Below are 18,645 nucleotides of genomic sequence, written 5' to 3' on the forward strand. Positions count from 1 at the left end.
TAGAGATAGAATAGAAATTTCAACAAAGCATGTGATCCGAATATAGAGATATCTTTGTTCGACAGATGTTTTAAAAAAAAAATAATACTTGTATTTCACATTCATGTTTGTGGAAATGTTTGTGAAAATGTCTATCGATTTGAATAAATTGTATGTGAGATGATTCAGTTTTATGATCTGGGTGACAAAGCCTATGTTTTTTATAAACGAAATCCATATGAAGAATCTTGCACTAAAAATAGTTTTGAAAATGGAGAGAAAGTTTGAAAATTTGCAACCTGACTATAGATGAACAAGAGGTGAAACTGAAATATCTGGCCTAGAATTAGTATAAAACGAGCACGTTTTCCAAACACATGAACTGCAATAGTATTCTCAATGTGCGTGTCACCAACCAAATTGGTGTCTTCAGAAGATGTAGAAGAGTGAATGTGCTTATTTGGAATTGACTATTCTGGTCATTTATTTCATTCGTCAATACATCGATAACATTAAAAATCACTGGAGACTGAGGAAGGCATGATAATTAAAGAATGACTGGTGGGTTGAACTTTTCAACTCCCTTTCATTCATATTCACATCATCACCTAGATTGTCACTTCATAAGCAGAAAATGACCCATTGTAATGAGAAACCATATAACTTACAGAATTACTTGTATGTGGGAAGGAAGTGCAGCACTGTTGAGTAAAATTAATTCAAGGAGTCAAAAAATTTAACAGAATTATATCTCGCGTAGCTAACTCACCTATTTGTGAAAAAAAATCATTTATTTGTGGTAATTCCTCATGATTTTCTACTTGTTATTGAAAATAATGACTAGCTCAAAATTTTTCAGGAGTTTGAAAGCAAAATCTAGTACATGTACGTTCTCGCTTTGGAATAAAAAAACAGTATAAAGAAATATACATTTTTTTTAATGAAAGGGTTATATCTTGAGGAGTTACTAATTGTTGGGATAGAGAGTTTTTGACTTTCTACTACTCCATCTTGATACAAGAAATTGTGGAAATCTTCCAAAGAAAGGAAGGAAGTAATCAACTTCAAAAGAAATAACTCTATGTAGATTCAAAGAAGTAACTTTCAGTCATAAACTGGAGGAAAAAGCCCTCCTGAAATAACTACTTTCAGATAAGCATTGAATAACACGAAAATAAATCCTTTCGAAACAAATACTATAATATGAACACTGAATTATAGAAAAAAATACTTTTCTCTACCTAGTTTGAATTCCAAACATTCGTTATGGAATTAAATCAGATATCATTCACAGGATTTCTACACAATATACTGAATAAAGGTAAAAATTTCACTAACGTGGAACACTGTCATCCTTAGACATCGATGTTTTGCCGAAAGACACTTGCTAATCTGAAAAACATTATAAGAGAAACCACACAACGGAAGATTCCCACATTTTTTTGTATCAAGATGGAGTAGTAGAATGTAACTTTTTTATTCTTTCAGGATTACCCAGAAGCATAACAATATTACGTTGCTCCTTCTGATTCTGACTTTTCTCCATAATAATCCTAATAGAATTCCACTTCTATCTAATAACTGATTTATTTATTCAATATGTCATTTTTGTTCATTTTATTGTGTTTATGTTCATTTTTGTTCATTTTATTGTATTTATGTGTGTATTATTATTTTAATGAAGCACCTGGATAATTTTGAGAAAGTTTTCAGCTTGTTATAAATTGCTTTAGGGAAAATTCTAAAGTTACTATGAACGAGAATAGCGTCAGATGTTTCCACTGATAAATTCCTTTTTCGTTCAGTTCAATCAAACTTTATTTATCAAACTACCAAGTTATTCGATCAATAATGAGGTTAATTGTTTCAGAAAACGGCAGCTATAGGTTCGAACAATTTTTATCACTTCTTGGAGATAAAATCAAATTACGGGGATGGGATAAATACAGAGGTGGCCTTGATATCAAAGGTAAGTGAAAATGAACCACTGTCTACACTGATATTTATGTATTATATGTATTTATGTATGTATGTTTGTGGCTCGCCTAAACGCCTTAAGGATTGAACGGATTTAAATAAAACTTTACATAAATACAGCTTTTACATCAGAACAACATATAGACCACAATTTACAAGGGTTTTATGTAATTTTGGTCATAATATAATGATAAGTATTAAGTAGGTCGAAAAAATTATTGCTCCCTGAGAGCTATCTTGGCGTGTGCTGCCTATACCCATGCAGATAATGTACCGTAAGATTGTTTATCTCAGATAGTTCTAAATGAAATTCCGCGATAGTATATATCTACCTCTTATGTAGTAGCCACTATATGCAAAATACTGAGCCATAAATACAATCAACTGGGATACTTTGTTGTGGAATTGGCCGCGATGGTAGTGAGCCCGAATCACGATCGGAAGGGCGTGGGTTCGATTCCTGCCTCGACCAGATATTTTTCTCGAGAGAATTTATCTGGTTGAAGCTGGGTAATTCTGCAACCGTGTTCGGAATCACACGTTAAAAGGTAAGACCTCATTAGTTCTTAGCTCGCACAAGATTCTCAACTTCTGAGAGTTTTCGTTTGTATGGGGGCGACAGCTGATTAACGGAAAAACAGATTGAACAGATTAAACAGATTAAACATACCAGATTCTAGAATACCTGTTGAATTCTTATGAAAATTAATACAATTGTCGCTTCAAGTATTCATTATGCATAAACTTTGTTCTTTATACTAAGTAATTTAGAAGAATCATTTAAAAGTTATCGCAAAGCACACGTCGCGTCTACTGTAAGACGACATGAGTCGTCGGGATAGAGGGTGGTCTAAGCAATGAAGCGCCATCACCGAGAACGCGACCCGACCGCGGCAGACGCGTGAGGTCAGTCGTCGTTGTGTTAGTTTTGCGAATTTCTTTATAGGTATCATAATTCGATTTTTGAAGCTATTCATTACTCAGACCAGTTAGCATATTTTTTCAGTTACTGTATTTTTAAAGTAGAAATATAAATTACTATCTGTTGCCTGCTCTTATTTTAACGTACGGCCGAAGCTACTGAACCTAGAATCTTGAAATATGCAGGTTGGTTCTTTGTATAGCGTAAATGAGTATCAAGAGAAGGAATTAGTAATATTCACCCCAAGGGAAAAAAAATTGGGATTCAAAGATTGTATTGAATTTCGTCAGTTTCAAAGTTGGAATTTTTAGGTTAATGAAAACATATTGTAAGTATTTGTTTGAAATGGTCTGTCACGAAACTTGATGTGTCAAACCAAATTCTACGTGGGCGAAGCCGCGAGCAACCACTACTTCAAATATAAAAAAGCCATAAGGACATCAAATATTCCATTGCGTTTTTTATACGATTTCCATCTACCGAAATCTCAAATCTGTCTGCGCGGAATAATGTCATTCTAAAATCCACGGGGAAAAATGACTTCAAACAGTGAATGGTCCGCAAAATTGCCGTGTCAGGTTGATAAAACTCGAAAGTGATATAATTGACACTGATCCCAAATTTTCAGATACCCAAACCTTTTTCTGATATATCGCTGGTGTTAAGTATGATCTCTTTTGAATGGATTGCCATTCCCATATCACCAAAAGACGGGGAATGGGGTGAGAGCGATTAAAGAAGGCAGTTCACTCTCCTGAACTCCTGAAACTTTTTGAAACATGACAAACATTAATTTTTCTGTAACGACGCAGATCCGTTCGAAAATAGCCCTGAAGTGCAATTGTGAACCGTTTCCTCCATGTATCTAGGGAAAAAAGGTACATTTATAATATTTTACTTCCATAGAATTGAAAAAATGATTTTTGAACTGAAGGTTGAAAACTCAAATCACAAAATAATAATCATTCTGTATGGAGCAAACGAAGACATCATGACATATTATAAATATTTCGGGAAAGAGTTAATGGAAAGCAAAAGAAAAAAATGCACTTAGATGCCACTTTTAATGTTGAAATATGTAGAAGGGATGAGGAATACAGCAGAATGGTAGGATCAGATGAAGGAACTATTAGTAATAATAATGCGATTGTAATGAACATGAAAAATTCACGGGAAGTTAAAAGTAGAAAAAAGAAACCATCTGATGGAACGTTGAGAATGACACAATAGACAGCAGAAGGAAACGGTAACATATAATGTAATAAGAACATACAAACTGTCCTATAAACTTTTGAAATTATTCCAAAACAATTATTCTAAATGCGTCAAAAACAACTTCAGCAGAAGATAATATTTGGAAAAATTTTGTTTGAAGGTGGTTGACAATGTTTCGTGGTGTATTTCATCAGTTCGGACTTCCATTGTCTAATATAATATAAATTTTTGGGAAAGAAAGTGTTTGGCTTTCTACTACTCCATCTGGATACAAAAAAAGGGATGAGGGAATCTTCTAAAGAAATGAAGGAAATAATCAATTTGAAAATAAGTAACTCACGTGAATGTGTAGATCATGCAAAGAAGTAACTTTCAGACACAAACTGAAAGAAAGTCCTCCTGAAACAGCTACTTTCATATAAACATTGAAATACACGAAAGAAAAAAATTCTTTCCAAACAAATCCTTCTATATGAACACTGAATTATACAGAAGATACTTTTCTCTACTCAGTTTGTATTTCAAACATTCGTTTTGGAATAAAAATCAGATATCATTCACATGAGTTCTACTTTAAATGAATGATAATAAATTGGAGTAGTAGAAAGCAAAAAACTTTCTTTCCCAAAAATTAATCACTCCTAAAAATATAACCTTTTCAATTCATACTATAAATTGATTTGAAATCCCTGAAAAAAATTTAAAAGATTAACCGAAAATAACAATTTTATCAAACAAAAAACTGATTTCTTTGTAATTTCAGTTTTTTGAAACAACAGAACAGAACAACAGACCAAAAAACTGAAATTACAATTTCTTTGTTATTTTCGGTTAATCTTTCTAATTTTTTTCAGGGATTTCAAATCAATTTATATTATATTAGACAATGAAAGTCCAAACTGAAGAAATTTGAAAAAATATTTGAGTCATAGAGAAAATGAAAACTACGAAGTCTATAAACACCTAAAGAATTTGGAAAGCAAAATTAATGAAAGTAGTTTGCCGTAAAGAAAATAGCAAATGAAACCAAAAAAAGCATTCCTGGGTGCATTGAAATTGATGGGAAAGAGGAAAAAGTGTATCACTGAATACATCAAGAATAAAAATGAGGAAATAATAACTAATAACTTCGAAATGATGTGAAGATGATGGAATATTTTCAGGAGCTACGAGGAGTACTATTTATATTACGGGAATGGTAAATAATAACGAACATTTTCTAATGAAAATGGCTTAACTGTATTTCGAAATATTTCCTCTTGATGATCAATATATTTTTGCATTCGTGCCAACTACTTGTCAAAGCAGATTTTCCATTCCTCTTGAAGAACCTCTAAAACATGGTTTTTGAACTCTTCAACTGCTTCTTCGGCGCTCTTAAATCGTTGCACCACACAGTTCACCTTTGATATTCAAGAACAAGAAGAAGTCATTGGGTGCCAAATCAGGACTGTATGGAGGATGTCATCAGCTTGCATTGTCATAATGGAGAATGATTCGTCTTCGGCAGTTAGTTTTTCGACTTTCTCCGAAAACTTGCGGCAAACAAAGGGTCGTTCACCACTCAGAAATGACCCTTCTACTTTGCTCGAGCTGAACGGTGGCCGCATGACCCATTCGACCAAAGAAACAGGCGACCATTTGCTTCGCTGTGCTTCTTTCACTAACAACTTTTATTGGATTTAGCTCATCTTGGAATACCCACACGATCGAATGCTGTTTTGTTTCCGGATCATACGCATATATCCATGATTCGTCACCCGTCACGAATGCCCCTTTTGAAGGACCACGTTTGAAAACAAATAGCACTTTTACATCAAAACGTTGTGGTTACGTTCATGCTAAAAAATGTCAAACTTTATTATTACGTATTGATATTATTGTTGCCAGTTCCTGAAATATAAATAGTCCCCATCCTAATATGAGCATCATACAGAATACAGTACAAGAAGAGTTCAACAGTACAAGAACAGTTTAACCTTTCTCTTGAAGATGATCACTTGGTGGTCGAAACACGTATCGAGGTGTTAAAATAACGGTTTTGTGTTGGGATAAAACTCCAGTAATATTTATTACTACACCAAACAGTGCATCACAAAATATATGATTATGTTGAAATAAATCAAGGGAATTACAGGAAAATGTAGAGAATTTGAAAAATTTGGTAGCACCGGGATATGATAAATCAACAACAAAAATTTTTCAAAAATGGGGCAATAGAAGCTGAAATACCTACAGACTGAAGATTGAATGAACATTAGATATACAAAAAGAGACGAATAACTGTTATAACCAGCGAGGAACAACTCACATATCAACAGTTATGACAGATATCATTCTCACAAATAATTCACTACTGTTTGGGCTCACCTTTGACCAGCCTTCGCATCCATTCGCACATCACTAGTACCAATAGCTAGAGCATATCTTTGATTGTAATTATCTGTTAAGTGAGTGGTTAATTGCATTGCATAGTTGCATTGAAAATGGAACTGACGTGCCATCTAGTGTAAGATAGTTCAATTTCCCTGTGTTGTATCTCTATATCGGATAACTTGATGAATAACTATAATCATTCCAGAATTATTTTTTCCAGACTGTTTATTTGATATGTAATTTTTATAGTTATGCACAAAATCTATCTGCAGGTCAAAACTAGCCTGCTGCAGGAATTGCAGACCCTTCAAAATAGTTCGTTTCGAATGTTATCGGCTATTATATCTACCTACAAATTAGCAGCGATGGCGAAACAATGTAAATTTTTCAGCTTCCCTTTCAATACCTACCCTCTTTCTTTTTGTGACAGGCGACATGACCGGCAAGTTCTCCGTCTACACCATCTACGAGGGCCACGAGATCATGTTCCACGTCTCCACTTTGCTTCCGTACTCACGCGACAACCGGCAGCAGGTGGAAAGGAAACGCCACATCGGAAACGACATCGTTAACATCGTGTTCATCGACGCGCAAGATGATCCGGAAAGCGCGCACGCGCAGTTCAACCCGACGTGCATCAAGTCGCAGTTTACTCGTATCCTTTTTGTTTGGTGAGATTTTCCAAGTAGTAGTAGATTTTCCCGTGAAAGGGAATTTTGCCTTTCTAGACCGACGCAAGAGGAAACATTTGATAGCAGCATAAAAATAGTAATGAAGGAAAAAAAGAATGTGCTCATTACGATATAAGGTTCGTGGCATAGAAGGGGAGAATTTTAGGGCTGGAAATTGGTTTTCCATGATTTCCACCGGAACTAAACCTCCTGTTGGAAAAAAGTTGAATACTAAAGTTGTAGGAGATACAAAATTCTACAACTTTTGTATGGACCATTTTTCCAAAAAACCTGAAATATTCCGTTTTTTTTGTTACTGATTGATTTCTCCCAGAGAAGAAAAATGAATTGTTTTTCACGATATTTGGTGGAAACTTTCGTTTTGGTGTTTCTATCATGATATTTTAACAAATCGACTTATTCCGTAAAACATTTCATTTCGACTCCAAACCTAAGTAATACTTCATTTTCAGTCTGAAATACTCATGATCTGAAAACGGTTTTTCAAAAATGTTTAGTGGTAATTTTTTGATGAATTGTTTTCTTCTAGAATACAAAAAACGTAACATTACTATACAAATTGGTCAGAAATTGCGAAACAACTAGAAAGACACATTTTTTATATTTACAAAAAATTTCAGGAAAAATGTAAAATGTAATATCACATTATTGGATGAAATAATTATTCTACAAAAAAACATGCAGAAATAATTTACTTTGTTGTATCGAATGAAAGGTTTAAAATTATCTCAGCTGGAAAAAAACACAACTGCAATATGTTTCAATTTACAAAAATTGATTAACCAGATTTTAGTGGCATTTATAAAATGAAAAATTGCATAATGGAGAAATTTACATTTAAAATTGAAAAATATATAACAAAGAATGTAAGCTATACGGAAATAGCATTTCATGAAAACCTTAATTGAATTGAGTAGGTACTTATGAAAATTATTGATAATACGAATAAGAATATTGTTATTTATAATACTAGTAATATGGAGTCTTCCATTAGTTTTTGTTCGCACAGCTCACTTCGTTTATATAAGTATGAAAATTATAACTATTTGTCTGTCATAACTTTCTACCTGTCTGAAGAAAAATTTTGGAAATTTATATTTTTCATTCATTATTGAGAAAATGATAATTATCATATAGAGGTAGGAAATATTGTGACTGTAACAGAAAACATTATCAACATCCATGTTTAGAGTAATAAAATGGAGTGAACTTTCAGCAATGGAAAATGGTTTTTCACAATTTTCACCGTAAATAGACCTCTTCGAGTTTTAGGTAATTAAAAGATTTACAACTGTGGTAGAGACTATTTTTTCACATGGACTGAAATTTGAATGAAACACATTTTGAACCTAACAAAAATCCATCGAGATAATAATGGTTCAGAAAGATTTGTTTGCTGAATCAACAGTGATGTTTTTTAAAAAGTAATTTTAGTTTTGTTCGGTTTGAGTTTTCTGTTGATTTCATAGACGACGTTTCTGTAAAAGGAGATATACAAGTTTACTTAAACTCAGGCTCATCTCTTAAAGATAGTCCAGAGCAACATTGCATTTGTGGTTCAGCCTAGCACCACTGAAGAGACCTATGCTAGGCCTGAACGGCTCTATCTGGTGTTAAATTACATATTCTATTTCTTTAAGCTTTGGTTTCGATTAGTTGCTTACGAGTGGCAGCTGCAGAAACAGATAAGACGACTTTCGTTCGTTGAACGATGCCACAGCTTGGCTATGCAACGAACCGCCTTTGGGAGCCTAATTTGTTGATGTTATTAGTGATTTGAGTCTTCTGCCTGAGTGTAATGAGTCAGAATGAGCTCACCTATTAAATTTAAAACTTAGAAGCTATCATATTTATTGATGTCTACTTGAGTGACTTCGGTGGTGGTCGCATTTTTATTTCGTGTTGTCTTCAGGTAAATAACTATGAATATACTTCTGTGAGAGTTAATTTCATCAAATGTTATTATTGTTAGTTACAATCTGATGTAACACTGACAAAAAAAGTAAGCTAGCCGTGCGAAGTTATTTTAGATCACTGCTCATAACGTAAAATCGAATACGCGTCTAAAATGTGACACAGTTCTGTCGCACTTTGTGGTTTCGGTCAAGTCAACTCCGTTTAGAGATTTCACTGAAGTCACCACGAGGCAGCTTTAGCTACCTGCGTGACATCCGGGTCCAGTATTCGATACAGATGATAATAATTAAATCAATGACCCGACGGTCATGTAATCTCCCTGACCACAAAGTCTGGTTATCGGCTTTGAGATGTATGGCGAGACAATAATGACCTTCATAATTTCGGTAGTCTATGTGAATCATTTCGTACGTTCAGACAGTCGAGGCTGACCGCGGACACCTATCCGAATACCAAAGGGATGTGAAGCTTCAATAGCTTCGAATTGTTATATATGAGCGCATTCGATAACAGGCTGTGCTATCATCTTCACGGCTCTACTCAAACTGAACGTTTTATCTTCTTGTTTGTTCTTTTACATGGTTGGAATGCCTTAGTGCAGGTATTTGTCACCTCCTGTCACCTCCTGAATGTCTCTTTAAATTTGCCTGTATTTGGGTTACATCAGGTAATGTTCTTTGTGTTGGATATTCTCTAGGTTTACTATTTCTAGAAGTGTGTATTGTTTTGTGAAATATATTGAATGTTAGGTCTTGTTGTGTTTGATTTGTATTTGTTCCTCGATAAGTGAATTATGACTGGTAAATTTATGGATATCCTCTGGTGGGAGGATATTATGTTTGTTTTGTATGGCGTGTGTTGCGAGGTTTGATTTATATAATATTGGGTTTATGTATGCCTTTTTGTGCTCGTCGTACCTTTGGATCAGTTATTTCTTGGTTTGGCCGATATAGAATCAAAACACAACAAGACCTAACATTCAATATATTACACAAAACAATACACACTTCTAGAAATAGTAAACCAAAGAATATTCCCAGATGTAACCAAAATACAGACAAATTTACCTAAATGTACCTGCAGTACCTGAACTACGACGTTCGGACCGCATAAAAGGCCTTGATGATGATAGCAGGACCAGCTATGATATATATATATATATATATATATATATATATATATATATATATATATGCTGCGTAAACGCAAGCGAGGCATAAGTGGAACCACCTATCGGTTTGATACCCAAGTCAACTTGCCAATTTTTAATGTCAGTGTTGGGGGTTTGACCAATCAATCGACAACTTCGGTAGCTATCTTAGAATGCCTTCGGAAAACGAATTCACATGTTTCTGGAAATGAAATAATAATAATAATAATAATAATACTTACACTCTTACGGTATTGACGAGACACCGGTGTTGCCCTACGCTCCGAGGGATACTGAATCCGTTGTGGGAAACGAGAAGTGCCGAATTTATTGAAACTATTCGTTCCCCACCCTCAGGCTCATACAAGCTAATAAGCCTGATGTAGTCCTTCCCGATCACCAGACCAAAACGATATTTGTCGTGGAGTTTTCAGCACCTGGCGAGGCGAATATCGTCAAAAAAGAGGAGGAAAAACGGATAAAATATCGAGATTTTCTCTTCGAACTCCGCAGACTCTATCCAGGTCACTTTGTCAAGATGGTTGTTCTGATTATTGGAGTCCTTGGTGGAATGATGTCCTCTCTACTCTCGAATCTTAAAATCATACCGGCTTGCCGCTCTAAAGCAAAAATCTCAGCTACACAGATGCAGAAGGCTGTCATTCTTGGCTCACTGCGCTTGCGCAGGGCACATGATTCTCGGACCCAATGATCACTTACCCCCGGTGTGGGGAGTGGTCATTGGTTGATAATGCTGGCGCGCTCTCCCGAATGTATCGGGGCTTCGGGGTGAAAAAAAAATCAAGAAAGGTTAATACAGTCAAGCTGCTAGAAAATAATTGCATGAAATCAAAACATAAATATATGAGAACCATTCTGAACATTCCCATATTGATTTCAGTTTATGAGATTAACTTTCTAGACTTGCCTTTTCAATAATTTAGCAACCAGATATTTTATCCTCCAAGTTTACGATATAAACAAGCGTTATGAAACTCTTAACCTCCCAAAGTTTTCGAGCACTCTCCTTGATGAATTATGGAACTAACATTTCATCATCTTTCCGGTTGAGATACCTAGTTCATCCGCATTTTTATCACTGTTCTGTGGATCATTGAGATTCATGTCATGAAACTGAAGTTGCTGGAAAATAACAGTTACAAGTATTATTTTATCGATTTCACATAACTTTCCGCGTTTGTTCGTTTCCATGATCCGAATTTTCTTCTGGAATTATAACGGTTTTAGTAACATATTGGTCATTCACCTAGATGTAGTCAATATTCTGATTGGTCGTTTTTTGACGTTGCGGGGATATCTATGATCATTTGCTGTTAAGATTTTAAACTGTAGTAAAAGGTAAATAGTTTGGTGGATGAACAAAACGTAAGATTATTGCTTGACCCGTGGAATGACATAATCCAAATCAAAAATTGAAAGAGTGTATGAAAATTAAGAAATGAAAATCAAAAAGCTTTTTTCCCAAATTCAAAGTATATTTTTAAAACAGATTTGTAAATTCGAGAAATGATTCGAATTCAGTTGAAACTACGTTGTGTTTGAAGTAATTCATCTTCATTTCTCATTATTCATCAAAATCGTCCCAGTCAATCCGAAGAATATGATACTCAACTTGTCCTCAATCCAATACTGAGAATCACAGATCCCAAGTAATCTGAACTTTGTTTTTGTTTGATAAAAATTTAATGTAAAAGTTCAAATGGACATTTGACATAATGAACATTTTTCTATAAGTTGCAGGTTTTCTGTGATCCAGTGCAGCACAATCACTTAAGATATGACGAGCAGTATATGCTCCTTCATCGCATTATATCCAGCAAAGATCTGCGTTACACAGCTCTATTTTGTTCGGCTATTTTTCAAATAAAGTGTCCAATAAGTTGTCCTGTAACTATTTGGAGTCGATTTCTACTTTGTGTGTAGGTTTTTACAACCGGTGTCTATCAAATTGTCTGATGTTCCAAGGTTCAGTAGCCGTCGTTTGCAGGTTTCGTCTGCTACTGCGGCATACCGACTGCTCGTGTACCTGATTGGTCCGAACCTTCTTCAATTATGGGAAGAATCTTTGGGTTATGGTGTACCGGTATCCATGTCTTGTTGATGTGTGAGCTCTCTTCTTTACAGTTAAAATTATTCGTATGTTTATGTTTGTCTATGGCCTCCCTGAATAGCCTCGGATAGAACCCTCAAGAACTTGCGTGCGTTCGAAAACAATGTAATGTCTACTCTTTGAGAAAGCGTGTTCTGCAACTGCCGATTTATCTTGTTCAGACGTGGCAGCAACTTCTTTATACTCAGTCATGCGCCTTTTAACGCTTCCTTTCCTGAGATGCCAAATAGTCCCAAACCGGTCTACAAGTCTGCCCGTTCCTATAATTGAAAATCTATTCCAGCAGTTGTATCGCCAACAGCATATGCAGGAAACACTTCTGTAAAGATTCCTGCACTGACATCTGTTGGATATAATACAACGCCCTTCGTGGTATTAGCCAGGGGTATAGTTGTTTTCTGATAGGTGTCACTCCATTAACCTACAGTGTAGGTGAGTAGAAACAGGCCACATGTACATTTAGTTTATATTATACAGGGCTATTCAAATTCGTTTCTGTACATGGGGATCTCGTAAACGATAAGAGATAGAGTGTCGGTTAAATTATTGTTTCATTTCAATTTTCATTATAATTATAGTGTTCATTTCGGATGTTATTATTGCTACCATTTTTTTTTCTGTAGATATGTTTCAGATAATCATAAAAGGTTTTCTTATTCGAAGTTCATTGTAGAAAACGCTCAGAGCAATGGAAAAAATATGAATAGGTACCTTAAAATGAAAAAAAAAACTCTCGAAAAACTCTACAGTACATAGGGAGACGTAAAAGTTGCTATTGTGTTCGTATTCAACTCAGTCAACCAATTTCCAGGGCCGTAATTTAAAGGGGAATATTTCACACAATTATAATCGAATATGACCGAAAAATCTCGAAATATAAAATAGAATTTAATTTCTCAGTATGAAGTGAACGTCTGCGATCCAAAAACTACAACAAAAAATACAGGTCCGTATTTAAAAATTCAAAGTTGGGGGTGGCTCAAGTCAGATGACACCCTGTATAAAAGATTCATGGATATATTCTGAGAGCCCATATCAAGTTACATTGGAAATAAATTTTAAGGGTTGCGTTTTCCACCCTTTACAACCATGGGGTAAACCAAATACATTTCTGGCTAAGTATCTTTTTGGTAGTACAAAACGTCAGGTTAATTTCAATATTGTAACTTTTTCAGTGCTTGTGAAAAAAAATGTTATACAAATTTTATGTATCCCCTTCAAGGGGCTGTATCTTAACAAGGGATGTTCCAATAAAATTTCTTTATATGAAAGATCCTATCTTTTTTTCGATGAGGAATCATCTCCTTATTCAGTTACACCCTGTATTAGACGAAAGTATTTGTTTGAATAATTCAGCCACTCACTCTGTAATGTATTCAACCCAATTTGAGTTCATCCTACGACTCCTTGTTCCTACGAACATCAACAATGAGCACAAGAAATAGCAGGATCGATTCCTTCGAATCTATAATTAATGCAACTACCGCCGGCAAACTACTGCCGCATATGTTACCATAATATTTGATTTTTAAACGAATTTGGATCCAAGTTGAATCCAGAACTAGTTACCGAAACGACGACTGCGATATACCGATATTGATTTCGCATCACCTATTCGAGATCAATTTTGTCTCGCTCCCCTGATTGAACTGAACTTCATATACCTTCAAAGTTATTTTGCATACCAGTATTCAGTCGAGGCTATCCAAATGATTGCTCTATTTCGAATAAATTCAGCTCAGTATTCCACAGTGACGGCTCGTGCATTGGAGAACAGGGGAGGCTAAAGTCATAAAGACTATATACACACAGAAAAGCCAGCCAGAGGCGCGAACATTTTTTGGGGTACCGCACCTATTTAAAGCAAAATACGTAATATTTGCATAAATGCAAACAAAAATTGTGTATTGCCGAAAATTATACGTATAAAACTGACCATTAAAAAACAAAAAGAAGAAAAAATGGTTGTCTTTGAGTTATTTAATATAAATGAACTCTTCTCAGTCAATAAATAATACTTTTCTCTTCTAATATAAGAGTTTTGTTAAAAATTGCTACAAATATTTTATAAGCACAAGTACTTAATTATGCTTATAAAAACAGGTCTAAAAGTAAATTTTATTGTCCAGCAAGAACTAACGGGGAGGTGAGAGTCGTTTCTTGCCAGGAAAGGAAGGATGGGGTAGGAAGGAAGGTTAAATCTGGTTTGTTTAAGTGAATTCACAAGGCACCCGCAAACTACTTTTAATTGGCGGTCATTCAAGTTCAATATAGTCTGCGAGGGTCCCGCAATTTGAAAAGAGAATTGAATGGTGTATTTTGTAATTTTGGATAGGAAGGAAAAAAAAACTGAAGGTAAACATAACATTCGTTCTTAACCAAGACGAATAAAACCTCAAAAAAACAAATTACAAAATAAAAACAAAAACATAAAAATAAAATTATTAGCTGGTTACAAACTGTAATGAATAAAACAAACAAACAAAATGCCAAATTGTGAATCATATTTGCCCCATAACATTAAAAGTTCCTTGTTATTGCCGCGATTAATCGAATATTTTCGATTTCATCGTGTTCACGAAAAGATAATTCTTCGGAATCCAAATAAATCGTAATATCGATAAATCTTTTCAAACTCGACCGATTTTCCCTAACCTGATTATTAAAAGAAATTATGGCCTCTTTTTAAGCTGTATCTAAAGCTGTTGCTATATTTTGACGAAAATATATGCTCCTTAGATTCAAAATGTTTTTCTGTAGAACAAGGTGAATTTTTTAAATCGGAGTATCCTATTTTAGACCACGTTTGGTATTCGGTTTGTACGAAAATAAAACACATGGCCAACAAAAAAGTTTTTCTCTTTTAATGGAGCCGGTTAACCAATCGCATTTATCGTACCAACTAATATTAAATCCTCGATTTTGTCGATTATCTGACGCTTTAATTGAAATCAAATTTGGTTGAGGCCTTCCCAGAGTTTTAATAATGTAAAATTTATTATCATAAGATGAATACTTGAAATTATTTGTCAGCATCCAATCGACTATATCGTCAGATTTTTCAATTTCGTCTAACTTATCCATAATAAATGGAAAAAAAACTCACCGAAAATTGAAAACCTGAAAACACCTTGAAATTGAAAAAAAAGACTTCAAAAATACATTGAAAATATTAACAAAAAGCACTGCTATAATACAATACTGCCTGTTTTTTACACAAATAACAAATATTATCAAGAAACACTAAAACGATTTTCCGAAATATTTTTCAGTCCCGCTCCGTCACGGCATCCCGTCCGAATAATTGAATAAAAAACAAACGCAGTCGTATACTAACGGAGACCAACTGGAGGCTAGCCTCCTCTGACGCTATAATTTCTGCAACTAAAAGTGGAAATCGGGACGTATTTCGCTGGTTGGATCGGTCTCGTGGAGCCTGTGTTTTTTAAAGCGGTCGGAGGCTTGGCTCCCTTGCAACGTATGGCATTTATCATTTCGGTTTGACGGTTTATTCGTTATTCGTTCATGGGCGGTGCGTTTGAGTTTTGTTGATGCAGGATACAGTGTGGTACGTACTACATAGTGAGTGATAGTGTTTTTTCGGGCATATTATGTCGAGCGTTTTTAGAAAAAAATAATCATAATTATTTGCCAATATCTTTTAATTTATTGCGATGAATAGCCTCAAATTTTATGGGAGGCTAAGCCTCCCTTGCCTCCTCTGACAAGCCGCCGCTGGTATTCCATGTGGACAAGATTCCGTTACAGTTGATTGAAAAACCTTTGAAATTCCAATTATTTGTGTAGGATCTTCCAACAGGGACTTCCGAACTTTGACAATTGATAATGGCCATTCTGTTGTAGCTACATCTGTCAAATTAGTTGTGACTTATAGAGTCTGTTTTGCCAAATCACTATGGACGGATATAGCATTCAACAATACGTGCAAATGATAGAATTGTCTCATCAAAATGGGTGATCTGTTCGGCCAACGTACCGCACGCTTCATCCATTTTACGGTCGCCATAATAGTCCTACCAAGAGGACTATTTGAATCCACTGGTTAAGTACACGGTTGACCAAAATCCGTTCGTCGATGAAACGCAAGATCTGTCGAAAACATCGCGGCTTTTTATGAGAGTGTGCAAGGCAGTCGATTTCGCATCGCTCACAAGAACTAGTCCTTTCGCAGGCCACAACTTGGCGAATTTTGCATTGTAACTTGGGCCTACACCCGTAAAAAATTCAGCTGACCCAGGAACTGAATGTAGACGACCATAGACAACGATGTGTTCTTGCTGAATGGGTTCTTTAGCAGTTGGCAACTGACCATAATTTTCATTGAAAGTCATCTTGAGCGATGAGGCTCATTTCTGGAAGAATGGGACGATACCAATCCACATGATATCCAAGAGCGTCCAATGCATCCCAAAAAAGTCATGTTTGATGTGGATTTTGGGCTGGCGGCGTCATTGGTCCATATTTCTTTGAGAACGACGTCGGCCAGGTCATCACTGTCAACGACGAGCACTACAGGTCGATGAATACCAACTTCTTTTGGCCTAAATTGGATGATGTGAACACCATCGACAAGTGGTTTCAACTGGACGGCACTACGTACCACACAGTTCATGCCTCATTGGATATTCTGCAAAAGCGACTGACACCTATTAGAAAACAACTACTCCCTTGGGTAATACCACGAAGGGCGTTGGATTATATCTGACTATACACGACTTCATGGCTATATGGGACTATATGTGAAAAGTTTTCTTTCCTTATTCGAGGAATTGAGCAAATTTCGAATATGCGGTTGGTTACCTCGTTCACAGGCAGATGGGGCAATGACAAACCTGTTCTTTTTTGTCCGTTTCAGCCTAGTTCCAGGAGTGATACTCTGAAGGAATTCGATTTTCAATTATTGAAAATTATCGACTTAATGTTAATGCACTACCTTGCACTGACGAGTGGCCAAACAGCCCGAAACAGGTCTGCAAGTGTGTTTCAGTGATTGAAAATCTTTTGCGGCAGTTATATCGCCAACAGCATATGCACGAATAACTTCAGTGAAGAATCCTGTACTGAGACTTGTCATATATAATCCAACGCACTTCGTGGTATTAGCCAGGGGAGTAGTTGTTTTCTGATAGGTGTCAGTCCGTTAACCTACTGGCCGGAACGAATTGATCTTTAAGATTATTTGATTTATAGCCAGGCTTCAAATATGTCCACTGACTATATGTGAAAAACATGAGGGTAGTTTTGAACTCAAATTTGTGGGAAGCTTTGTGAAGTGGTTGTTTGAACTCTGGGCTTATTTACCAATGATCATGAGTTCTAATCACTTATACAGCAGGATTTACTGTTTCAACTACTCAATATTCAAATTGATTGAAAATGACAAATTAATCTAATTTTTGAATATTTACATAACCGAAAACAACATTGGCAAATTTCTCCAAATTCATATAAGAAATATTTACAATATTAATGCAGAAAAGGAATTTTATAGGAAAGTGTAACACCAAGTATATTGAAAACAATGCATTATCGAACTTATATGTCGGTCTATGAACTTTTTTCCATGAAATTAGCTTCTGAACAGGCCCGTACATTTTTTATCCACAATTTAGGCACACTAGTTTTTTGGGAAATATGTTTTGGCTTTCAACTTCTCTATCATCATACAGAAAGTTAGAAAGTTCCGAGAAAGTGGGACAACATCCATTGAATACAATAAAATCACTTCACAAAGGTATATAGACCACGCAGAGATGTTTCTATCACAACGTAATATTTAAGAGAGTATTGATATAAAATTTCACTCACATGTTACATGGAAAAGTTCTCAATATCGAGGTGTACTTCAAAGTACACCTGCTATTCGGAAATCCTATTTTAACAAGCATCCTGAAAGTGTTCACTATCTTCGATTAACGTTATAAAATTGGTTTAGTATCTCTATACGTTTTGGAAATAGGATTAGCGTTATATTTCTGTATTGAATTTTACTGGACTACAAAAATATTGCTGGCACAACAAACATCATTTGTTAGGGGAGCCTCACGTTCTCCCCTACACCAAATCGAGTATCCTAACCATCGAGATTCACATCTCATTAAACACTCGTAGATAGTGAAAAGAGGGAACAACATAACATCGATTTCACATAATTTGCTGGAGGTCGATTTTTGTTTGTTCCGGAATGAAAGTAACTTTCTACCTTTCATCTCGAATATAGTTTTTGGCACAAGGAAGTGTTATAAACATCAGAATAGTTATCACG

The 18,645-nt window shown here is 35.3% G+C and overlaps 1 protein-coding gene across 4 annotated transcripts in view; it reads left to right on the top strand.

The window, feature by feature from the left end:
* LOC111513790 (GTPase-activating Rap/Ran-GAP domain-like protein 3) overlaps positions 1–18,645 on the top strand; it is a 574,796-nt gene that overhangs the window by 499,687 nt on the left and 56,464 nt on the right. For all 4 annotated transcript variants that reach the window (XM_074169581.1, XM_074169582.1, XM_074169580.1 and 1 more), the window contains 2 exons: positions 1,850–1,948; positions 6,900–7,124. In XM_074169581.1, the coding sequence (XP_074025682.1) occupies positions 1,850–1,948; positions 6,900–7,124 (324 nt within the window). The remainder of the gene's footprint in view (positions 1–1,849; positions 1,949–6,899; positions 7,125–18,645) is intronic.

The sequence above is a fragment of the Leptinotarsa decemlineata genome, unplaced genomic scaffold, assembly GCF_025532065.1.
Source record: "Leptinotarsa decemlineata unplaced genomic scaffold, Ldec_3_MD MMD2_P_RNA_scaffold_5, whole genome shotgun sequence".
NCBI lineage: Eukaryota > Metazoa > Arthropoda > Insecta > Coleoptera > Chrysomelidae > Leptinotarsa > Leptinotarsa decemlineata.